This window comes from Oryx dammah, unplaced genomic scaffold (genome assembly GCF_014754425.2).
Source record: "Oryx dammah isolate SB20612 unplaced genomic scaffold, SCBI_Odam_1.1 HiC_scaffold_23, whole genome shotgun sequence".
Classification (NCBI taxonomy): Eukaryota; Metazoa; Chordata; class Mammalia; order Artiodactyla; family Bovidae; genus Oryx; species Oryx dammah.
In genome coordinates, this window is record NW_024070207.1 from 70,927,588 (window position 1) to 70,954,025 (window position 26,438).

Below are 26,438 nucleotides of genomic sequence, written 5' to 3' on the forward strand. Positions count from 1 at the left end.
ACTATATATCAGCCTCCTCTCATTGCTAACCTTTTCCCTTTTCCTGCCTCCTCACTTCTCCCCTCTCAGCAGATGACCTCACCTCCTATACCATAGAGAAAATATAAGCTATAAGACAAGAACCCCTTACTCCCACCCCCAGGTTTTTCTTCACCTGCCCATTTCTTATATGTTGAAATTTCTGAAGGTTATATTCTAGGTCCTTTTTTCTTCTTTTCTATACATTCTCCTTGACCCATCTCATCTCTTTCTATGCTAATGACTTCTGCACTTTAAATTCAGAATGTCTAAAAGTAATCAGTTGAACCCTCCTAGTTCTACATCACTCATGCCTGCTTTTCTCCCTATTTGCCTATGTCAGTAAATGGTACACTTTTCTCACAGTTAAACAAATAACATTCTCAATAACTCCCCCTCTCTCATCTCCTACATTCAGTCAGTTAACAAGTTCTGATTTCTTTACCTTCTAAATAATTCAGAAATCCATCAAGTTTATCTAGTACCAATGTCACGATCCTAATCTAAGTAATCAGCATCTCTTTAATGTCACGATCCTAATCTAAGTAATCAGCATCTCTTTCTTGCGTTACTTTTTAAGTGGTCTCCTCGTCTTCAGTGTAGGTCGACTACGGTATATCGGTTTATTCTTTCAGCAACTCAAAGATGTTCTTTTTAAGATAAAGATATGGATGTATTATTCCCCCGATTACAACTCTGCAAGGGCTTCCCATTACCAGCTTTCTTAACAAGACTTACAAGGCTCTTTATGATCTGGTCCCTGACCTTGTCTTCAGTGTCATTTCTCATTATTGTCCTTTTACACCCCATGCTCCTGCTATAAAGGACTTTTTATTATTCCTAGATCTACCTGGTTTTCTGTTGCCCATGAGTCTTTGTCTATGCTATTTTTTATCTGGAACAACTTCTTCCTTACCTTTACCTTCAGCTTGCCAGAGTAATTCCTATTCAGCCTTCTAGCAAGACTCAATGTCAAATGTCATTTTCTCCAAGGATCGTGTCTATCTTTGTATCTCTAGCATATGGCAGTATCTAGCACATAAGTGGTACCAAGTAAGCATTTTCTAAATATTTGATAAAACAGAAAATGCTGAGTTATTGGGTTGAAAGTATTTCTGGGGCCCCAGAACGTGGTTCACTTACCTCTCCTTTAGTCCCCTCTACTCCTGCTTCCAACTGCATTGCTCTCTGCAGAACCCTAGGGCTTAGGAGAATGCAATTTGGAAATTAGTACTCAAGGATAAAATGCAAAATCCTTAAAGTGACACATATGCTCTCCATAATGATCTAACCACTATTTGCCTTTTGAGATTCATTTTGTTGCTGGTGGGGGGTTGTTTATTTTTATTTTTGCCACTGTTCAAATATTTCATGCTACAGCAATATTGAAATATATGTTGTCCCCACACCACTGCTCTCTCTCTCACATACACACACACATACTCTTTTCTGTTTTCCTGTTTTATGATCATTCTCGATCTTCAACCTAAAATTAATTTCCTCATTCTTATTCCCTTCTTTCTCCTGGCTAACTTATTCATTCTTTCAAATTCAGCTTAGACATCAACTCCTTCAGGAAGTCTTTTCCGAAACTTCCGTCTACCAACTTCAGACTAGATAGGTGTCACTCTTGGGGGGGTCTCATAATGTTCAGATAGATAGATAGATAGATAGATATACACACATATATGTATATATACTTTGCAATTTGTTTTATAATCAGTTTATGTATGTGACACTTTTATTACACTGTGAGCTCCTTGAAGGAGACACTAACTTATTCATCTCTAAATCCCTAATTTTTAGCATAATGTCTTATCCATTAAAGTGCTTAGTAAATGTTTATTAGTGAATGAAAGGATAACCACATGTGTTTCCCTGGATTTTGTCATCCCACCATTATTCTACCTTTGTATATTTTCCCTGGAGAATCTTTGTCATTTTTCAGTTAGAAGTAATCAAGGTGGTGTTATATCCAGAGGACCCTGTAATCACAATACCCTGCATATCCTGCCCCAGATCACAGCAACACAACACCATGAGCTCCCCAAGACAGAAAAATACACAAAAAATAATGGAAAAGGAATGCAGAGTAGCACTTTGTTAACTAGGCTTTTGCTCCCCAAACTCAACATAGACAATACTAGTAAGCTGGCATGAACCAAATGGCACCTTAATTTTCTCATAAACCCAATTCAACACACCTTGTGGCACTAGCTAGAGAAGGAAATGGCAACACACTCCAGTGTTCTTGCCTTGAGAATTCCATGGACAGAAGAGCCTGGTGGGGTCCATGGGGTCATAAAGAGTCGGACATGACTGAGCAACTAACACAACACAGTGGCACTAGAGAAGCAGGAGTAGGGCTCATGTTTGCCCCTATTGCTTAGCATTAAGCCAGTTGAGGTCCCATTCAGATTATTGGCCCCCAGACAGGTATCAGTCCCATAAAGGGAAAATAAATGGAAGAGTCAGTGAGCTGGCCTGGACTTCTTCTCCCTTGTGAGTATGATGAGCACTTCTGAGATGTGAGTGTAACAGGATGAAAAGGGAGTTGCCAGGCTTGGTAGGCTCTAGAAAAGTGTTATCCCCATCCCCCAGAACAACCACACACAATTTCAAATAGGGCACCTCAATTCTTTATCCTGAATTTACCTTGCCTTCTATCATTCTCTAGCTATAGAGTGATTTGTATCATTAGGGTATTCTTTATTATCTTCATAATGCTGTCCCTGGCCTCTTTTTTTCTATTTAAACATAGAAACCCAGATACAAAGCAAGTGTGGTGTTCTCTAGAAGCACATAGGTATATAGACAAAAAACAGAATTGAATATTCTAGTCACAAGGTCTTAGTTCCTTTTCCATTAGATATCATTATGTACCTAGCATGATGCTTGTTTCCTAAGTTTGTAATAACTGTTAATTTCCTTCTTTTCTTTTTATCTTCCCTTCAAAAAATATTGTGTAGCTTGAGAGAGATCTTTTGGACTTCCTGGGTTCAATCCCTGGGTTGGGAAGATCTACTGGAGAAGGAGATGGCAACCCACTCCAGTATTCTTACCTGGAAAATCCCATGGACAAAGGAGCCTGATACACTACAGTCCATGGGGTCACAAAAAGTCAGACACAACTGAGCTACTTCACTTTCTTTCTTGAGAGATCTTTAGGTTCTTGTTGAAATAAAATTTTCTGTTAACCTCATCTTTTTTTTTTCTTTCCTACAGTTTCCATTCTAGCTGAAACAGAAGAAATCAAATCCATTTTGAAGAACAAGGGAATTGACGTGGAGACCATTGCTGAGGTATACCCCATCAGAGTACAACCAGCTCGTATTCTCAGCCACATTTATTCCAGCCTAGGTAAGGAGATTGGCTAACCTGCTAGAATCAAAGCATTATTCAATACAGGCTTGTTTCCTTCCATTTTATATTTTCTTGATGTTTTATTTTTATTGTTTATTAAACTAGATCTGAAATGGAATTTAGGGTCTCTGGAATCAAAGTTTCTAACCCTGTATACCCTGAACAGGGTTGATAATTTTCAGTGTGTTTTATGAACTCTTTGGTACAAAGGGCATGATTGTTACCAGGCAATGTTGTATCCTCGTTCCAAGTGTGTGCTTAACCAATATGTTCTTCTTCTCTTTCTTGGAACCTATATTTCTGTTTTGAAAAATAGGAATTCTATGTAGATTAATAGCCAAGGAGCTTGTGTCTAGGTCATTTATACTTTGTCATGTAATGAATTAGTTGATAATATTTTAAAATTCCAATTCTTGATCTAATACTTATTTTTAATTAGTACTTATTTTTTATTCAATGTATATATTAAATTTGGTGATAGACACATTAAACAAATTACTACAAATTAAAAATTTATGCAAGTTACTACAAATTTCACATTAAACAAATTACTACGATGTTAGCTTAAAAAAAAAAAAAGGATGTGCAAAATTTCTAAACTATCTTTGTGGAAAGCTCAGTAATGGCCCTGAAAGATATTCAGACCCTAATCCCTGGAGCCTGTGAACATTACCTTATATGGCAAAAAGGATTTTTGTGGGTGTTATTAGGTAAAGGAAACTGAGATTGGTGGAGGGGATTATTCTGAGTTATACAGGTGGGCACTAAATATAGTCATAAGTCTTCTTATAAGAGGTACCCAGAGGGAGATCAGACTATAGAAGTAGGAGATGTGATGACAGAAACAAGAGATTAGAGTGATAAGGCTACTGGCCTTATCCTCTAAGAAGCTGGAAGAGTCAAAGATCAGATTCTCCCCCTGGAGTCTCCAGAAGGAACCAGTTATGCTTGACACCTTGATTTTTATTTTACCCCATAAAAGCCATAACGCTCATTTTGGACTTCTGACCTCTAGAACTATAAGAGTATACTTTTATGTTGTTTTAAGCTACTAAGTTTATGTTAATTTGTTATAGCACCAAATGGAAATTAATGCAATCTTAAATCAAGCCACAAATGAGTAAATATATAAATAAAGAATATAGCCTAGATAGTAGATTCCCATTTACAAACCCAAAGCCTATGGTGTGTGTGTGTGTCTGTGTGTCTGTGTGTCTGTGTCTGTGTGTCTGTGTCTGTGTGTGTACTTTTTTCCTTCACCAAGAGTGGTCTTTTAATAATGAAAGCTGAAGATGGCAGAGAAATAGGCCAGGGAGACCACAGTCTCCCCCCACAAATTCATCAAAAGAACATTTGAACGCTGAGTAAATTCCACAAAACAACTTCTGAATGCCGGTAAAGGACATCAGGCACCCAGAAAAGCAGCCCATTGTCTTCGAAAGGAGATGTTTTATCAACAGTACTGTATAGATGGAGAAGGCTTGAGGCTACTGCAAAACTAAGACTGAAAACCAGAAGCAGGAGGCTTAAGTCCAAAGCCTGAGAACACCAGAGAACTCCTAACTCCAGGGAACATTAATTGACAGGAGCTCATCAAACGTCTCCATACCTACACTGAAACCAAGCACCACCCAAGGGCCAACAAGTTCCAGAGCAACACATACCACACAAATTCTCCAGCAACACAGGAACATAGCCCTGAGCTTCAATATACAGGCTGCCCAAAGTCACTCCAAACCTACTGACATCTCATAACTCATTACTGGACACTTCATTGCACTCCAGAGAGAAGAAATCCAGCTCCACCCACCAGAACACCAACACAAGCTTCCCTAACCAGGAAACCTTGACAAGCCACCTGTACAACCCCACCAACAGCAAGGAAACCACAATAAAGAGAACGCCACAAACTGCCAGAATATAGAAAGGCCACCCCAAACACAGCAATATAAACAAGATGAAGAGACAGAGGAATACCAACAGGTAAAGGAACAGGATAAATGCCCACCAAACCAAACAAAAGAGGAAGAGATAGGGAATCTACCTGATAAAGAATTCCAAATAATGATAGTGAAAATGATCCAAAATCTTGAAAACAAAATGGAATCACAGATAGCCTGGAGACAAGGATTGAGAAGATGCAAGAAAGGTTTAACAAGGACCTAGAAGAAATAAAAAAGAGTCAATCAATAATGAACAATGCAATAAATGAGATAAAAAACACTCTGGAGGGAACCAACAGTAGAATAACAGAGGCAGAAGATAGGATAAGTGAGATAGAAGATAGAATGGTAGAAATAAATGAATCAGAGAGGAAAAAAGAAAAACGAATTAAAAGAAATGAAGACAATCTCAGAGACATCTGGGACAATGTTAAACGCCCCAACATTCGAATCATAGGAATCCCAGAAGAAGAAGAAGACAAAAAGAAAGACCATGAGAAAATACTTGAGAAGATAATAGTTGAAAACTTCCCTACAATGGGGAAGGAAATAATCACCCAAGTCCAAGAAATTCAGAGAGTCCCAAACAGGATAAACCCAAGGCAAAACACCCACAGACACATATTAATCAAATTAACAAAGATCAAACACAAAGAACAGATATTAAAAGCAGCAAGGGAAAAACAACAAATAAAACACAAGAGGAGTCCCATAAGGATAACAGCTGATCTTTCAATAGAAACTCTTCAGGCCAGGAGGGAATGGCAGGACATACTTAATGTGATGAAAGAAAATAACCTACAGCCCAGATTACTGTACCCAGCAAGGATCTCATTCAAATATGAAGGAGAAATCAAAAGCTTTACAGATAAGCAAAAGCTGAGAGAATTCAGCACCACCAGCTCTCCAACAATCACTAAAGGATCTTCTCTAGACAGGAAGCACAGAAAGGGTGTATAAACTCGAACCCAAAACAACAAAGTAAATGACAACAGGATCATACTTATCAATAATTACCTTAAATGTAAATGGGTTGAATGCCCCAACCAAAAGGCAAAGACTGGCTGAATGGATACAAAAACAAGACCCCTATATATGTTATCTACAAGAGACCCACCTCAAAACAAGGGACACGTACAGACTGAAAGTGAAGGGCTGGAAAAAGATATTCCACACAAATAGAGACCAAAAGAAAGCAGGAGTACCAGTACTCATATCAGATAAAATAGACTTTAAAACAAAGGCTGTGAAAAGAGACAAAGAAGGACACTTACATAATGATCAAAGGATCAATCTAAGAAGAAGATATAACTATTATCAATATATATGCACCCAACATAGGAGCACCACAATATGGAAGACAAATGCTAACAAGTATGAAAGGGGAAATTAACAATAATGCAATAATAGTGGGAGACTTTAATACCCCACTCTCACTTCTGGATAGATCAACTAAACAGGAAAATTAGCAAGGAAACACAAACTTTAAATGATACAATAGACCAGTTAGACCTAATTGATATCTATAGGACATTTCACCCAAAACAATGAATTTCACCTTTTTCTCAAGTGCACACAGAACCTTCTCCAGGATTGATCACATCCTGAGCCATAAATCTAGCCTTGGTAAGTTCAAAAAAATTGAAATCATTCCAAGCATCTTTTCTGACCACAGTGCAGTAAGATTAGATCTCAATTACAGGAGAAAAACTATTAAAACTTCCAACATATAGAGGCTGAACAACACGCTGCTGAATAACCAACAAATCACAGAAGAAATCAAAAAAGAAATCAAAATATGCATAGAAATGAATGAAAATGAAAACACACAACCCCAAAGCTGTGGGACACTGTAAAAGCAGTGCTAAGGGGAAGATTCATAGCAATACAGGCATACCTCAAGAAACAAGAAAAAAAGTCAAATAACCTAACTCTACAGCTAAAGCAACTAGAAAAGGAAGAAATGAAGAACCCCAGGATTAGTAGAAGGAAAGAAATCTTAAAAATTAGGGCAGAAATAAATGCAAAAGAAACAAAAGAGACCATAGCAAAAATCAACAAAGCCAAAAGCTGGTTCTTTGAGAGGATAAATAAAATTGACAAACCATTAGCCAGACTCATCAAGAAACAAAGGGAGAAAAATCAAATCAATAAAATTAGAAATGAAAATGGAGAGATCACAAAAGACAACACAGAAATACAAAGGATCATAAGAGACTACTATCAGTAATTATATGCCAATAAAATGGACAACTTGGAAGAAATGGACAAATTCTTAGAAAAATTCAACTTTCCAAAACTGAACCAGGAAGAAATAGAAAATCTTAACAGACCCAGCACAAGCACGGAAATTGAAACAGTAATCAGAAATCTTCCAGCAAACAAAAGCCCAGGGCCAGACAGCTTCACGGCTGAATTCTACCAAAAATTTAGAGAAGAGCTAACACCTATCCTACTCAAACTCTTCCAGAAAATTGCAGAGGAAGGTAAACTTCCAATCTCATTCTATGAGGCCACCATCACCCTAATACCAAAACCAGACAAAGATGCCACAAAAAAAGAAAACTATAGGCCAATATCACTGATGAACATAGATGCCAAAATCCTTAACAAAATTCTAGCAAACAGACTAACAACATATTAAAAAGGTCATACATCATGACCAAGTGGGCTTTATCCCAGGGATGCAAGGATTCTTCAATATCTGCAAATCAGTCAATGTAATACACCACATTAACAAATTGAAAAATAAAAGCCATATAATTATCTCAATAGATGCAGAGAAAGCCTTTGACAAAATTCAACATCCATTTATAATAACAAAAATAACTCTCCAGAAAGCAGGAACAGAAGGAACATACCTCAATATAATAAAAGCTATATATGACAAACCCACAGCAAACATTATCCTCAATGGTGAAAAATTGAAAGCATTTCCCCTAAAGGCAGGAACAAGGCAAGGGTGCCCACTTTCACCACTACTATTCAACATAGTTTTGGAAGTTTTGGCCACAGCAAGCAGAGCAGAAAAGGAAATAAAAGGAATCCAAATTGAAAAGAAGAAGTAAAACTCTCACTGTTTGCAGATGACATGATCCTCTACATAGGAAACCCTAAAGACTCCACCAGAAAATTGCTAGAGCTAATCAATGAATATAGGATAAAAAATCAACACACAGAAATCCATTGCATTCCTATACACTAATAATAAGAAAATAGAAAGAGAAATAAAGGAAACAATTCCATTCACCGTTGCAACGAAAAGAATAAAATACTTAGGAATATATCTACCTAAAGAAACTAAAGACCTATATATAGAAAACTATAAAACACTGGTGCAAGAAATCAAAGAAGACACTAATAGATGGAGAAATATACTGGATTGGAAGAATCAATATATTGAAAATGAGTATACTACCCAAAGCAATCTATAGATTCAACGCAATCCCTAGCAAGCTACCAACAGTATTTTTCACAGAGCTAGAACAAATAATTTCACAGTTAGTATGGAAATACAAAAAACCTCGAATAGCCAAAGCAATCTTGAGAAAGAAGAATGGAACTGGAGGAATCAACCTGCCTGACTTTAGGCTCTACTACAAAGCCACAGTCATCAAGACAGTATGGTACTGGCACAAAGACAGAAATATAGATCAATGGAACAAAATAGAAAGCCCAGAGATAAACCCACGCACCTATGGATACCTTATCTTTGACAAAGGAGGCAAGAATATACAATGGATTAAAAATCTCTTTAACAAGTGGTGCTGTGAAAACTGGTCAACCACTTGTAAAAGAATGAAACTAGAACACTTTCTAACACCATACACAAAAATAAACTCAAAATGGATTAAAGATCTAAACATAAGACCAGAAACTATAAAACTCCTAGAGGAGAACATAGGCAAAACACTCTCCGACATAAATCCAGCAGGATCCTCTATGACCCACCTCCCAGCATATTGGAAATAAAAGCAAAAATAAACAAATGGGACCTAATTAAACTTAAAAGCTTCTGCACAACAAAGAAAACTATAAGCAAGGTGAAAAGACAGCCTTCAGAATGGTTGAAAATAATAGCAAATGAAGCAACTGACAAACAACTAATCTCAAAAATATACAAGCAACTCCTGCTGCTCAATTCTAGAAAAATAAACGACCCAGTCAAAAAATGGGCCAAAGAACTAAATAGACATTTCTCCAAAGAAGACATACAGATAGGTAACAAATACATGAAAAGATACTCAACATCACTCATTGTCAGAGAAATGCAAATCAAAACCACAATGAGGTACCATTTCACATCAGTCAGAATGGCTGTGATCCAAAAGTCTACAAGCAATAAATGCTGGAGAGGGTGTGGAGGAAATGGAATCCTCTTAGTGTTGGTGGGAATGCAAACTAGTACAGCCACTATGGAGAAGAGTGGAGATTCCTTAAATAACTGGAAATATAACTTCCATACAACCCAGCAATCCCACTTCTGGGCATACACACTGAGGAAACTAGAATTGAAAGAGACACGTGTACCCCAATGTTCATCACAGTGCTGTTTATAATAGCCAGGACATGGAAGCAACCTAGATGTCCATCAGCAGACGAATGGATAAGAAAGCTGTGGTACATATACACAATGGAGTATTACTCAGCCATTAAAAAGCATACGTTTGGATCAGTTCTAATGAGGTGGATGAAACTGGAGCCTATTATACAGAGTGAAGTAAGCCAGAAAGAAAAACACCAATACAGTATACTGACGCATATATATGGAATTCAGAAAGATGGTAACGATAACCCTGTGTGCGAGACAGCAAAAGAGACACAGATGTATAGAACAGTCTTTTGGACTCTGTGGGAGAGGGCGAGGGTGGGATGACTTGGAGAATGGCATTGAAACATGTATAATATCATATGTGAAATGAATCACCAGACCAGGCTCGATGCATGATACTGGATGCTCGGGGCTCGTGCACTGGGATGACCCAGAGGGATGGTATGGGGGGGTAGGTGGGAGGGGCCTTCAGAATGAGGAACACATGTGCACCCGTGGCAGATTCATGTCAATGTATGGCAAAACCAATACAATATTGTAGAGTAATTAGCCTCCAATTAAAATAAATAAATTTATGTTAAAAATAATAATAATAATAATTAAAGCCAAGCCAAATTTTGTCCAGCCCCAAACCAGCCTCCTTCCCTTGTTACCAAACCTACTCCAGACACTCAATTTCCGTACAGTTATGTAGATCTAAATCGAGAGGGAATCAACCAAAGAGGGAAGGACTAGCAGTCAAAGCTTACTGTTCTTTGTCTTTCTTAGCACCCATATTTTTAATTTGAGGAAAAATGATTTTGCAGTGTTGTGTTGGTTTCTGCCATACAACAATGAAAATCAGCCCTAATTATATCTCCTCTCTCTTGAGCCTCCCTCCCCTCCCCCATCTCACTCCTAGAATTCATATTTTATCCCAGCAGGGCCTGAACTCCCAGAGCTACTAATACTGCATCTGGCTTTAGGAATATATGGATTTCTCTCACCTTTCCATTCTAGCTATAATGTAGGAAATCCCTTTTCTTTTTAAATTAAATATAAGTTTGGAAGTTCCTAAAGAAATTTTATTAGAAAAAAATGGAAAACTAAAATATAAACACATAGAAATTATCAAGTTTATTGAATATAGGTCTCAGATCCTAATTAGGTCTCAGGGCCTAATTAATTTTTAAAATCTAGCCACAGATTACCTTGAATATTGCAAATTACTGATCCCTCTATTCCTTCTACATACTCAACCCTATTTGTGGTAAATGACGAGTCAAGACTCTGAAACATCTGAGATTAATTTGCACTGATGCTTTTCTAGGTGAGATGGGGTACCTCAGTCCTTCCCAGAACCTGCTTTGTGGTTTTTTTTAAACCTCCTTGGCCATTCACTCTAGACTCCAGATACCAATCCACTAGCACTAAATCTTTTGAAATAAGAAAAGTATGTCTCTGTCTAACCCAAATCTTGGTGGTTGTGGTGGGTTAGTTGCTAAGTCATGCCTGACTCTTGAGACCCCATGGACTGTAGCCTTCCAGGCTCCTCTGACCATGGGATTTTCTAGGCAAGAATACTGGAGTGGGTTGCCATTTCCTTCTCCAGGATATCTTCCTAACCCAGGAATCAAACCCACATCTCCTGCATAGCAGGCAGATTCTTTACCCCTGAACCACTAGGAAGCTCTAGTGCCCTAACCCAAATCTTACTCCATGAATATAGTTGATCTGGTAGTCACTGTCTTCTTTGTCCTTCTTAGAGGTCTCTGTGGTTTGGAGTTTGTGCAAGTCCTATTGGTGCCTTTAATATGATTCTCTCTGGCTTTCACTTAGAAGTTGATACATTTTACCCTTTTCTTCACATCTATTGTTCTAAACTCAGCATAATCTTACTAGGATATAGGTAACTTGCAGTTTCTGGGCCTTCATTCTTGAAATCTACCTTCATCACATCAGATCTTTCCAACAAACAAAAACAAACTCCTTACCGATTACTTTTTCAAAGTCTATACACTGTTTTGGGCCTGTTGCTAATTTATTATTTCCTAGCCAAAGGAAATGAGGGCTGCTATGTCTCCAGGACTTCAGTTTAATGAATAATCAAACATTTCAGGGACTAAAGTAGCAAGTTATATTTATTTTCCAAATGTGCTCCTTCATTTGCTTCCTTCATTCTTTTTTTCATAAGGATCTGTTGTTCACATTTCTGTACCAGGCACTGGGCTTGATGCTGTGAGAGACATAGACATATAACCAAATAATTATAGTACAGTGTTATAAATGCTATTAAAATGGCATTATATATAGAATATAGGAGAAAGTAAATAGATTTGCCTTATAAAATGAGTGTGTGTATGCTTAGTCACTCAGTTGTGTTCAGCTCTGCAACCCCATGGACTGTAGCCTGCCAGGCTCCTCTGCCATGGGGATTCTCCAGGCAAGAATACTGGAGTGGGTTGCTATGCCCTCCTCCAGTGGATCTTCCCAACCCAGGGATCAAACTCAGGTCTCCCTCATTACAGGCGGATTCTTTACTGTCTGAACCACATGTTTCTTCATAGTTCCATTATTTTAATGATTTCACAATAACAAAATTGCTTTAAGGATTCATTGAATGACAGCTGTGATTCCACCAAGGAAAACAGGATATTTTGTCACTAAGTATGTTCATTCATATATGTTAATTAAGTGGGATTCTATAAGTGAAGTCGCTCAGTCATGTCCGACTCTTTGTGACCCCATGTACTGTAGCCTACCAGGCTTCTTCATCCGTGGGATTCTCCAGGCAATAGTACTGGAGTGGGTTACCATTTCCTTCTCCAAGGGATCTCCCCACCCAGGGATTGAACCCGAGTATCCCACATTGGAGGCAGACGCTTTAACCTCTGAGCCACCAGGGAAGATATGCCTCACCTCAAATACTGTTATTTCAGTTCCATAATATGTTTTTTTTAAATTTTTAAATATTATGTGGTTAATCAACTTTGGGAACATAAGAACGTTATAGGTGAGTGCTGTCAGAAACACAGTGGAGTGAAAAGCTACCTTTGTCTCACACCTTCAATCTACAACCAGTAAAACATTCACAATACAATGAAGGTGCCTCTGCCTAAAAATTCCACACCTCTGTACATCTAAAGATGGTGGACTGGAACACATAGAGGAGATGGAACGAGGGAACAGCGGAGTTGATGCCTGCAGTCCCAGTTGTCTGACTGTGGCAGCTGAGCCCACAGCTTCAGAGAGCCCAATAGCAGCAGGGGAAGCAGCACACATGACCCTGACTTTAGGAAGTGACCACACTGGCGCCCACCACCACAGGTAACTTGGTGGCAGCAGCAGCAATGGGGCCTGGGACCGTATCTTTCCTGCCACTGAGGCACCTGTGATCCTATACTCTGGCCCCTCTTTATTTGCACTGGTAAATTCAGTGAACCTGATAGCACCGGACACAGTAGAGGCACCTGTGCACCCAGCTTCCCCTCCCACACTGTTCCCCTTTCCCCAAAGCAGAGCCTGTGTCTCAGGGGATCTCCCACACCAGAGAAGACCCCACCATCCCAGTAATGACAGCAGCTCTGGCAGAAGCAGTGAAGCAATGACCGTAGAGGAACAGGAAGCAAAAGCAAAGACACAGAGGAAACATCTCGTAGAGGCTGGAAACTGCCAACTTTCAAAGATACCCAGAGGCAACTCAGGTAAGCAAAACCAAAAACTACCTAATACCGCCACCTACTGGAAGACAAAAGAAAATTGTAACTCCCGACCTGTCATTTAATTACAAATGTGCCAGCAGAGGAACAATCCATCAAGCAAAATGACAATTCTCCAGAAACCAAACTTAAATTCATGGAATTTTGAGATCTAACTGATAAAGAATTCAAAATAGACATCATGAAGAAGCTCAGTGCGATACAAGAAGACTTAGAAAGACAGTTCAATGAGGTCAGGAATAAAATTAGTGAACAAAAGGAATACTTTGCCAACCAGATTGAAACTCTAAAAATGAACCAAACAGAAATTCTTGAGCTGAGGAACACGATAAACAAGATGAAGAATGTATTAGAAAGTATTGGAAATGGAGCAGATGATATATATGAAAGACAGCATTAGTAAGCTCAAAAATAGAAACCTAGAAATGATACAAATAGAAGAGCAAAGAAAAGTAAGATACATATAAAAAGAAGAAATCATATGGGAGCTACACAACTCTTTTAGGAAAGACAGCACTAGAATAATGGGTATCCCAGGAGGAGAAGAGGAGAACAGAGAAATTATTTAAAAAAACAATAGCTGATATCTTCCCAAACTTGGGGAAGAAGCTGGACAATCAAGTCTATGAAGCAATGAGAACACCTAATTAAGCTAATTGCAAAAAAGACCTTTTCTAACATCACATTATATTAAAATTGTCAGAGTTAATGACAAAGAGTTGACTCATTGGAAAAGACTCTGATGCTGGGAGGGATTGGGGGCAGGAGGAGAAGGCGACAACAGAGGATGAGATGGCTGGATGGCATTACCGACTCGATGGACATGAGTTTGAGTGATGACTCCCCCAGGAGTTGGTGATGGACAGGGAGGCCTGCCATGCTGCAATTCATGGGGTCGCAAAGAGTCGGACACACTGAATGACTGAACTGAACTGAACTGAACTGAACTGAATGACAAAGAATTTTAAAGGCAGCCAGGGGGAAAAAAAGATGGTAACCTACAAAGGAATCCCTATTAAGCTATCAGCAGATTTCTCAGCAGAAACCCTTACAGCCAGGGGAGAGTGAAATGACATTCTCAAAATACAGAAAAAACTGTCACCCCAGAATACTTTTATGTATAAAACTATCATCTAGATATGAAGGAAAAATAAAGGATTTCCTAGACAAAAGCTGAGGGAATTCATCAACACTAGATCTGCCTTACAAAAGATATTGAAAGGAACTTTTCTACCAGAAACAAAATATGAAAAACATACAAAACTTTAAGCAAGGTGGTAAATAGAATCATAAAATTGCAACTCTTTGTCAGAATAGATTTGTAAACACTTATTAAAAGCTAAAGGGAAAAAAGAAAGCCAAAAAATAATTATACCTATCTTATTTTGGTAACAAGCTGATAACATTAAAAGGGATAATTTGAGATGACACAATCATAAAAGGGGAGAAGGAAAAGAACAGAACTCATGTAGGTGAGTGAACATAAGATGTTATCAGCATAAAAAAGACTATTTTATCTATAAGAAATTTTATACAGACCTCAGGGTAACTGAAAATAAAGTAGACAGACACACACAAAGAATAAACTGAGGAACATATCACAGAAAACCATTAAGCCAAAATGGCAGACAAAAACAAAAGGAAAAATAAAGTAGAGATATGGACATGGAAGCAACCTAGATATCCACTGACAGATGCATGGATAAAGAAGCTGTGGTACATATATACAATGGAATATTACTCAGCCATAAAAAAGGAAAGCATTTGAGTCAGTTCTAATGAGGTGGATGAACCTAGAGCCTATTATACAGAGTGAAGTCAGAAATAGAAAAACAAATATCATTTATTAATACATATATATGGAGTCTAGAAGGATGGTACTGATGAACCTTTTTGCAGGGCAACAGTGGAGACACAGACATAGAAAACAGACTTGTGGACATGAGTGGAGGGTAGGAAGGAGAGAGTGGGATGAATGGAGAGAGTAGCATGGAAATATACACACTCAGTTCAGTTCAGTTCAGTCGCTCAGTCCTGTCCGACTCTTTGCGACCCCATGAATTGCAACACGCCAGGCCTCCCTGTCCATCACCAACTCCCAGAGTTTACTCAAACTCATGTCCATCGAGTCAGTGATGCCATCCAGCCATCTCATCCTCTGTCGTCCCCTTCTCCTCCTGCCCCCAATCCCTCCCAGCATCAGGGTCTTTTCCAATGAGTCAACTCTTTGCATGAGGTGGCCAAAGTACTAGAGTTTCAGCTTTAGCATCAGTCCTTCCAATGAACACCCAGGACTGATCTCCTTTAGAATGGACTGGTTGGATCTCCTTGCAGTCCAAGGGACTCTCAAGAGTCTTCTCCAGCACCACATTTCAAAAGCATCAATTCTTTGGCGCTCTGCTTTCTTCACAGTCCAACTCTCACATCCATGCATGACCACTGGAAAAACCATAGCTTTGACTAGACGGGCCTTTGTTGGCAAAGTAATGTCTCTGCTTTTTAATATGCTGTCTAGGTTGGTCATAACTTTCCTTCCAAGGAGTAAGTATCTTTTAATTTCATTAAAATTAAAATTTCATTTAATTTCACACACTGCCACATGTAAAATAGATAGCCAATGGGAATTTGCTGTGACTCAGGGACTTCAAACCAGGATTCTAACAACCTAGAGGAGTAGGAAGGGGTGGGAGGAGGGAGGGAGGGGACATATGTATGCTGCTGCTGCTGCTGCTTAGTCACTTCAGTCGTGTCTGACTCTGTGTGACCCTATGGACTGCAGCCCACCAGGCTCCTCTGTCCATGCAGTTCTCTAGGCAAGAGTATTAGAGTGGGTTGCCATGCCCTCCTCCAGGGGATCTTCCCAACCCAGGGATCAAACCTGGATCTCTTGCATTGGAGGCAGATTCTTTATTACTGAGCCACCAGCAAAACCCAGACATATGTATACCTATGGTTAATTCATCTTGATGTATAGCAGAAACCAACACAATATTATAAAGCAATTATCTTTCAATTTAAAATAAATTAAGAAATACTTATAAAAAAGAAACAGTGGAGATAATAGAGCAACCAGAAAATGAAAGATAAAATGGCAGTATTGTCTTCATCTATCTATAATTAACCTAAATATAAATAAATTGAATTCATCAATCAAAAGACACATGATGGCTAAATGGAATAATAAATAAGACCCAACTATTTTCTGCTTCCAGGAGATACATCTCAACTCTAAAGACAAACATGGGTTAAAAGGGGAGATATATCAAATGATACTCCAAGCAAATAGCATTCAAATGAAAGCAGATATAGCCATATTCATATCAGATAAAATAGATTTAAAGCCAAAAAAGGTAACATACAAAAATGAAAGTATATAATGACAAAAGGGACAATTCATCAAAAGATATAACAGTGATTAGTATTAATATATATATATACCTAACATAGGAGCATCAAAATATATAAAACAATTATTAACAGGTCTAAAGGGAGAAACTGACAGCAGCAACACAATAATAGTAGGAGACTTTAAGTGCCCCAGTTACATCAGTGGTTAAATCAGACAGAAAGTCAACAAGGAAATAAGTCTTAGTGAAACTTTCGACCAGATGGATTAGATAGATTGTACAGAACATTCCATTGAAATGCAGCAGAATACACATTCTTCTCAAGTGCATGTGGAACTTTCTCCAGGATAGACCATATCTTGGGACACAAAATAAGTCTCAATAAATTTAAGGAGATTGAAATCATATCAAGCATCTTTTCCAATCACAGTGGAATGAAACTAGAAATTAACTATAAAAAGAAAACTGGAAGAATCACAGATATGTGCAGACTGAACAACATCCAATTAACAACTATTAGGTCAATGAAGAAATCAAAGGAGAAATGAAAAGTTACTTGAAGACGAATGAAAATACAACATACCAAAATCTATGAGATGCAGCAAAACCTGGGAGGGAAGTTTATAACAATACAGGCCTACCTCAAGAAACAAGGAAGCTGAGCAGCATCAGAAACCAGATGTTGGTCTGGGCTGCAAGCTGAACCTCCACAGACTCATAGGACCCTTAGGGAGCTGCCCCTGCCAGGGGAGCCACTGGAATTTGGATGTTCCATTCTACCATGACCTGGTCAGGTCTGAGGTGGAGCTTGACACTGGAAACCCCATTCCCTGCTTCCGGGCAGAGAAGAATACTTTTTAAAAAAAGAAACAAGAAAACTCTCAGATAAACAATCTTACCTTACCTTACACCTAAAGGGACTGGAAAAAGAAGAACAAGCAAAACTCAAGTTAATAGAAGGAAGGAAATAATAAAGATTGGAGTTGAAATAAATGAAATAGAGAAAGACAATAGAAAAGATCAATGAAACTAAGAGCTGATTCTTTAAAAAGATAAACAAAATCAACAAACCATTAGCTAGACTCACTAAGAAAAAAAAGAGAGCTCCCCAGAAGTGAAAGAGGATAAATAACAATGGATACCACAGAAGTACAAAGAGTTATAAGAAAATAAAGAAGAGAGAAGGCCCTCATAAATCAGAAGTGAAAGAGGATAAATAACAATGGATGCCACAGAAGTACAAAGAATTGTAAGAGAATATTATAAATAGCCATACACGGACCAATTTGACACCCTAGAAGAAATGGACCAATTCTTAAATTATATAGCCTTCCAAGACCAAATCATGAGGAAATAAAAAACTTGAGTAGACCTATTACTATTACAGTGATTAAAACAGTAATCAAAAAAGTTCCCAAATAACAAAAGTCCAGTACTAGACAGTTTCACAGGTGAGTTCTACCAAACATTGAAAGATTTTATACTTTTTCTTCTCAAACTATTCCCCAAAAATTGAATTTCCATTTTAGGAAATTAGGGAAGTTAGGGAACACTTCCTAACTCATTTTACAAGGCCAACATCACTCTAATGTCAAAACCAGATAAAGACACACACAAAAAGAAAATTGCAGACCAGTATCTCTGATAAACATAGAAGCAAAAATTCTGAACAAAATATTAGCAAACTGAATTCAACAATACATCAGGAGGATCATATACCACCCATGATTAAGTGGGATTTATTCCAGGGATGCAAGGATGGCTCAACATCTGCAGATCAATCAATGTGATACACCATATTAAGAAAATGAAGAATTAAAAACCATATACAGAAAAAGCATTTGACAAAATGTAAAACAATGGCACCCCACTCCAGTGTTCTTGCCTGGAGAATCCCAGGGACGGAGGAGCCTGGTGGGCTGCCGTCTATGGGGTCACACAGAGTCGGACATGACTGAAGTGACTTAGCAGCAGCAGCAACACTCATTTATGATAAAAACTCTCAATGAAGTGGAATGGAAGGGACAAAATAAAGGTCAAATATGACAAACCCACATCTAACATTATATTCAATGGTGAAAAATTGAAAGCTGTTTCTCTAAGATTAGGAACAAGACAAGGATGCTCACTCTTGCGACTCCTATTCAACAGAGTATTAGAGGTTCTAACCTGAGCAATTAGATGAGAAAAAGAAATAAAAGGCATCCAAATTGGAAAAGAAGAAGTAAAACTGTCACTATTTGCAAATGACATTATTTTATATATTAGAATACTCTAAAGACTCCACTGAAAAACTATTAGAAATAATAAACAAATACAGTAAAATTTCAGGATACAAAATCAAAATATAAATGTCTATTACATTTCTATATGCTAACAGTGAGCTAGAAGAAAGAGAAATTAAGAAACTGTCTAGGGATATGCTCAACATTATAATCATCAGAGGAATGCAAATTAAAATCACAATGAGAAATCACTTCATACCTGTCAGAATGGCTATCATCAAAAAGAACACATGTAACATACTGGAGAAAAAAGGACCCTGCTACATTGTTGATGGGAATGTAATATATTGGTGCAGCCATGTGGAAAACAGTATAGAGATTTCTCAAAAAACTAAAAATAGAACTACCATATGACCCAGCAATTCTACTCCTGGCTATATATCCAAAAATAATGAAAATGCTAATTTGAAAACGTATATGCACCACAATGTTCACATCCACAGCAGACTGTTTACAATAGTCAAGATACAGTCCATCAACAAATGAATAAAGAAAATGTATACACACAATGAAATACTACTCAGCCATAAAAAGAATGAAATTTTATCATTTGCAACAACATGGATGGTATTGTACTAAGTGAAATAAGTCAGAGAAAGACAAACACTGTATGATATCACTTATATGAGGAATCTAAAAATTGAACAAACATTTACTGAGTGTAATAAAAAAAGAAGCAGACTCAAAGACATAGAGAACTAGCTAGTGATTAATCACCAATAGGAAGAGGGAAGGGGAAAGGGGCAAGGCAGGGATAGGGGATTAAGGAGTACAAACTACTATCTATAAAATAAACTACAAGCAAATATAGCCAATATTAATAATAGGTATAAATGGAATATAATCTTTAAAATTGTGAGTTATCGTATTGTACATCTGAAACATATTAATATTTCACATCAACTATACCTCAATAAAGAAAATTTAGAAACAAGGTTTCTGGTATATTGATAATATTGACATTTTAAAAACTATCATATCACCATTTAAAATAACCCACTAAAATCTAAATACTGTACTCTGCTAACTAGACATCTACAATCATCCCTTTAGAAAATACATGAGCAAAATATTCAACATCAACAACAAAATAACAGTATACAGTAATAAATTTAATCAAGGAGGTGAAAGACCTATATACTGAAAACTATTACACATTGTTGCAAGAAACTGAAAAAGAAACAAATAAATGGAAACAGAGTCCATACTCAGGATTGAAAGAATTAGCATTGTCAAGATGTCCTTATTGCCTAAAGCAATCTGCAGATTCAATGTAATCCTTTAGCAAAATCCCAAGGACATTTTTCACAGAAATAGAAGAAAAAATTCTTAAATTTATATGGAATCACAAAAGGCCCCAAGTAACCAAAGTAATTCTGAGAAAAAAAAGAACAAAGCTGGAAGTATCTCACCTCCTGATTTTAAACAGCAAAGCCACAGTAATCAGAACAGCATGGTATTGGCAGAAAAACAGATAGATCAATGAAACAGAATTGGGAGCCCAGAAATACACCCATGCATATATGGGCAAGTAATTTATGACAAAAGAGCCAAGAACATACAATGGATAAAGGATAGTATCTTCAATAAATAGGAAAACTGGAGAGTCACATGCAAAATAAATATGAACGAGATCCCAATCTCACACTATACAAAAAAATTAACTCAAAATGGATTAAAGACTTGAATATAATACCTGAAATCATAAAACTCCTTGAAGAAAACATTGGCAGTACACTCTTTGGCATCAGTCTTACTAATTCTTTCTACCTGTTTCCTCAAGCAAGGGAAACAAAAATAAAAATAAACAAATGGGATTAACATCAAACTAAAATGCTTCTGCACAGCAAAGGAAGCCATCAATAAAATGAGAAGACAGTCTACCAAATGGGAGAAGATATTTACAAATCATATATCTGATGAGAGGTTAATATCCAAAATAGATAAAGAACTCATACAACTCAACAACAAAAAACAATCTGATTAAATTGAACAGAGGAGCTGAGTATACATTTTTCTAAAGAAGACTTACAAATGGCCAACAGGCACATGAAAAGATGTTAATATCACTAATTATTAAGTGAAAAATCACAAAGAGATAACACCTCATACCTTTAAGATTGGCTGTTGTCAGAAAGACAGAAATAGAATACTGCTTAGCCATAAAAAAGATGAAATCATGCCATTTGCAAAATCATGGATGGGCTTTGAGTGTGTTAGGCTAAGTGAAATAAGTCAGACATGAACACTGTATGATTTCTATCACATGTGGAATATAAGAAAACTAATAAACAAAAGCAAACATGTAGATACAGAGAACAGGGTAGAGGAGAAGGAGGTGAAATCAATGTTTCCTCAATAAAAAGAGCTTTATAAATGTTAAATCTTTATGTAATATGAATTCTAATCTATTAGTGCATACAGATATATTTTCATAGTCATATTCAGTGTGTACATGTTAACTTGTGCTGGTTTTTTCACTTATTCTTTCATGTAAGTATTTCCACATGTTGAAAGAACTATATATTATTCCATCAAATTAAAGTAATTATATTCTTATTATTGGGTACGTGAATTGTTTTCCAAAATTTTTATCCTTCTATAAATATCTTTTCATAGGCATTCATAAATATACTCCTATTTTCCTAGAGTATATTTTCAGAAAAAAGATTCTGGATAAGAGTATGAACAACTTTTTAGCTCTTGTTACATGCTACCAGATTAATTCTTAAGAAAAACAAATCAATTTTTAGTGACATCAATAAATATAAAATATACCTTTTTGATTCTATGGCCCCATCAATGTTGAGTTTTATCATTTTCTTTTGTTAGATTAATAGCTTTAATATACATAAAGTTATTCTAGTTTCTTTCTTTAATTCCCAGTAAGAGTATGTGTTTTTTCATTTTTGCTTTACTTTTTTAAAAAAATTGTGTCTCTTACTGCTTTCATATCTAGCAGGATCTGTACATTTTTGTATATATTTATCAATTCTTAATATTTTATATATGCTTTTATCAATGAGATTTTTAATGTATATATTCCTTATTCTATAACTTCCTTTTAGATAATTGTTTTCTTTCCTTTGTTCAACTTTTTTGGGATCAGATACCTCCATTTTATAAGTTATGTCTCTCATTTCTTCAAGAATTGTGAATTTATCTCCTAACTTCATTTGAATAGGTATACTACTGTTCTGATTCTCTCCAGTGTTCACAAGTAGCAGGTTATCTGATTCAAAATTCCTATATACATGTTGACTGCATGGAACTGGAAGATAGGGAAAAGTATAAGATAAAAATTACCTAGAATTCTCCAGTCTCACAAAGCCACTGTTTCAATTTTGCAATATTTGCTTCCAACCATTTTTTTGTAAAATAAATACCCACTTGTTTTCAGAAAAATGATGTCATAAAAGAACAGTCTGGAATCTGTTCTTTGTAACATAATATATGACAAACTCCATTACATTTTATTAAATAGCTCCCTAAAACACTATTTTAATATCTATGTTAGCTTAATATTTTCAATTGTTTTTTGATCATATGAATGATATACTTATTTTCACAAAATAAATAGCTTCTTATATATTTACTTTGCAAATTTTCTACTTTTTTTTTTACCATTTTTCTGCTGTAAAATTGTCTATTGCTTTTTGGTTTCTACAAGATTTATTGTGTATTGGGATGCTAACACTTTGTCTTCCACATGTTACTGTAATGTGTTGCTATTTTATTTTATTTTATTTTATTTTTTTACTTTGCAATACTGTATTGGTTTTGCCATACACTGACATGAATCTACCACAGGTGTACATGAGTTCCCAACCCTGAACCCCCCTCCCGCCACCCTCCCCATATCATCTCTCTGGGTCATCCCCGTGCACCAGCCCCAAGCATCCTGTATCCTGTATCGAACCTAGACTAGCGATTTATTTCTTACATGATAGTATACATGTTTCAATGCCATTCTCCCAAATCATCCCACCCTCTCCCTCTCCCACAGAGTCCAAAAGTCTCTTCTTTACATCTGTGTCTCTCTTGCTGTCTCGCATACAGGGTTATCATTACCATCCCTTTAATTTTGGATTTCATTTTGATATATAGATGTTTTATATTTTTATATAGTAAAATTTTCTCCTTATTGATTTCTTTTTTGCTGTTATGCTCAGAAAGATAGATCCATCCCTAGATCAATTGTTTACATTTTCATTGCATTTTCTGTTAGTTTTTTATGGTTACCATTTTACATTTAATTCTTGGTCTAGAATTTTATCTTATGAGTTAAGAATTATAACCTGTTTGCAAAATACTTAGCCCATCTTTCCAGCACTATTGACTGACTAGTTCATCAGTTCAGTTCAGTTCACTCAGTCATGTGTGACTCTTTGCAACCCCATGGACTGCAGCACGCCAGTCTTCTCTGTCCATCACCAACTCCTGGAGCCTACTCACACTCATGTCCATTGAGTCAGTGATGCCATTCAACCATCTCATCCTCTCTGGTCCCCTTCTCCTCCTGCCTTCAATCACTCCCAGCATCAGGGTCTTTTGCAATGAGTCAGTTCTTGGCATCAGGTGGCCAAAGTACTGGAGTTTCAGCTTTAGCATCAGTCCTTCCAAAGAACACCCAGGACTGATCTCCCTTAGAATGGACTGGTTGAATCTCCTTGCAGTCCAAGGGACTCTCATTGGTGTCTTCTCCAACACCACAATTCAAAAGCATCAATTCTTCGGTGCTCAGCTTTCTTTATAGTTCAACCCTCCCATCCATACATGACTACTGGAAAAACCATAGCCTTGACTAGATGGACCTTTGTTGGTAAAGTAATGTCTCTGCTTTTTAATATGCTGTTTAGGTTGGTCATAGCTTTTCTTCCAAGGAAAGTGTCTTTAAATTTCATGGCTGCAGTCACCATCTGCAGTGATTTTGGAGCCCCCCAAAATAAAGACTGTCACTGTTTCCATTGTTTCCCCATCTATTTGCCATGATCTTAGTTTTCTGAATGTTGAGTTTTAAGCCAACTTTTTCACTCGCCTCTTTCACTTTCATCAAGAGGCTCTTTGCTGCTAAGTCACTTCAGCAGTGTCTGACTCTGTGTGACCCCATAGACGGCAGCCCACCAGGCTCCCCTGTCCCTGGGATTCTCCAGGCAAGAACACTGGAGTGTGTTGCCATTTCCTTCTCCAATGCATGAAAGTGAAAATTGAAAGTGAAGTCATTCAGTCGTGTCCGACCCTCAGCGACCCCATGGACTGCAGCCCACCAGGCTCCTCCATCCATGGGATTTTCCAGGCAGGAGTACTGGAGTGGGGTGCCATTGCCTTCTCCAAGAGGCTCTTTAGTTCTTCACTTTCTGCCATGAGGGTGGTGTCATCTACATATCTTAGGTTATTGATATTTCTCCCAGAAATCTTGATTCCAGCTTGTGCCTCATCCAGCCCAGGGTTTCACATGATGTACTCTGCATGTAAGTTAAATAAGCGGGTGACTACAGCCTTGACATACATATATAGAATCACGCATGTATGTGTATGTATTCTGGTCTTACTTTGTGGTGCTATTGATCAGTTTCTCCTTTTCTAGTACCACAGTTTTTAAGTTATCTTAGCTTCAACTCACCAGTGATTGGAGAAATGTAAGCTAAAACAACAGTGAAATATAAGGTTTTGCCCATCAATTTTATAAAAGTTAAGATTAATAATATCCAGTGCTGGTGATTATGTGGGTAAATGAACTCTCTCAGGACTCCTAGTGGTAGTGTAAATCACAGGCAGTTTGATCACCTATAAACAGTTTTAATACGCATACCTTTGTCCAACAACCTTGCTTCTAGGAATCTACCCTATTTAATAACACTCACATGAATACATAAGAATATATATATATATATATATATATAAAGATGTTCATTGCAATATAATTTGTTCTATGGCAAAACAACAATTAGAAGCAACCTAATGTGTATGAACAAGAATGGTTGAATTATGATATGTTTTGCCATAGTTTAAAAGAATAAGGTAGACTTTCAGCTTTTAGCTGTGTTGAAATAGCTTTTATCAGACTAACCTTCATAGTAAGAACAACTATTCTGGTTGGGTTTTAAAAATAAAAGTGAATGAAGGCATCAGAAAGTAATTAAGACAGCCAAGACATGAGAAACCAAAACCCTGGAGAAAAGAGGACCTCAGAGAAGTAAGGTCACCATTTTCTGTGCACTTTCCTTTTGAGGCATTTGCTGATTCTTAAGCTATGCTTGCATGGACTGAGGGGCCAAGAAAGCAAGTATAAAGTCTCACCGCTGGGAAGACAGAAGCTCCATTTCAGGACATTTGTGTGTGTGTGTGTGTGAAAGGGACTATGATAAACACCTGAGGCTGTCAGTTGAATCCCTGAAGGATAGGCTGCACACTAAAGTAAAGGCAAATCAAAAACAGGCCATCTCTCAAAAATTCTGAAACACAAAGTCTAAAACACAAATAAATGGAAATATGCCCATGTTCATAGATTGGAAGAGTTAATATTGTTAAGACATCAGTATTATCCAGAATGATGGACAGATTCAATACAATCCCTATCAAAACCCCAATGATATTTTTAGCAAAAATAGAAAATATTCATCTTGAAATTCATGTAGAATCTCAAGGGAATCCAAAACAATCTAGAAAAATAACATAGGTGGAAACCTGATATACTCTGATTTCATAACTTAACTATAATAATCTAAGGTGTTGAAATGTTGTAGAAACAGTACTCAACAAACCAAGCACCACACTAGGAGAGTTGGAGAACTCAGGTTTATTATGCTGGTGGGCCCAGAGGAATTAACACTCCAAGCTCTGAGCCCTGAACAAAGGGATTGCAGAGTTTTTATAGACAGACTGTAATGGGCAACACTAGCTGCTAATAGGCTGGTTTAAACTAAGGGGTTTGTGCATGCGGGAACAGTGGTCAAGATGGGGAGGGGGATGCTTGACCTTTACATGGACAAGCATGATTAAGTAGGTTTGCAGGGGCTGGGCGATTGCAAAGAGCAGGACAAGGGTGAGTGAGATAAACTCCAGTTCCTAGTATTGTAAGTCCCCACTTTCTGAGACTACAAGACCCACATGATCCAGACTTTGCAAGAAGCATGCTGAGTTACAGAAGCAGAACAGGCAGGAGATTATGTAAAATTTTAACTTTTTCTCTTCAGTATTAGCATAAGGAAATCTCTAGAAAAGTGGAATAA

The 26,438-nt window shown here is 37.2% G+C and overlaps 1 protein-coding gene across 6 annotated transcripts in view; it reads left to right on the forward strand.

Annotated features, from left to right (window-relative positions):
• The window catches only part of PHKA1 (phosphorylase kinase regulatory subunit alpha 1), a 158,659-nt gene that overhangs the window by 53,723 nt on the left and 78,498 nt on the right, over positions 1 to 26,438 (forward strand). For all 6 annotated transcript variants that reach the window (XM_040265681.1, XM_040265682.1, XM_040265683.1 and 3 more), the window contains exon 14: positions 3,244 to 3,378. In XM_040265681.1, the coding sequence (XP_040121615.1) occupies positions 3,244 to 3,378 (135 nt within the window). The remainder of the gene's footprint in view (positions 1 to 3,243; positions 3,379 to 26,438) is intronic.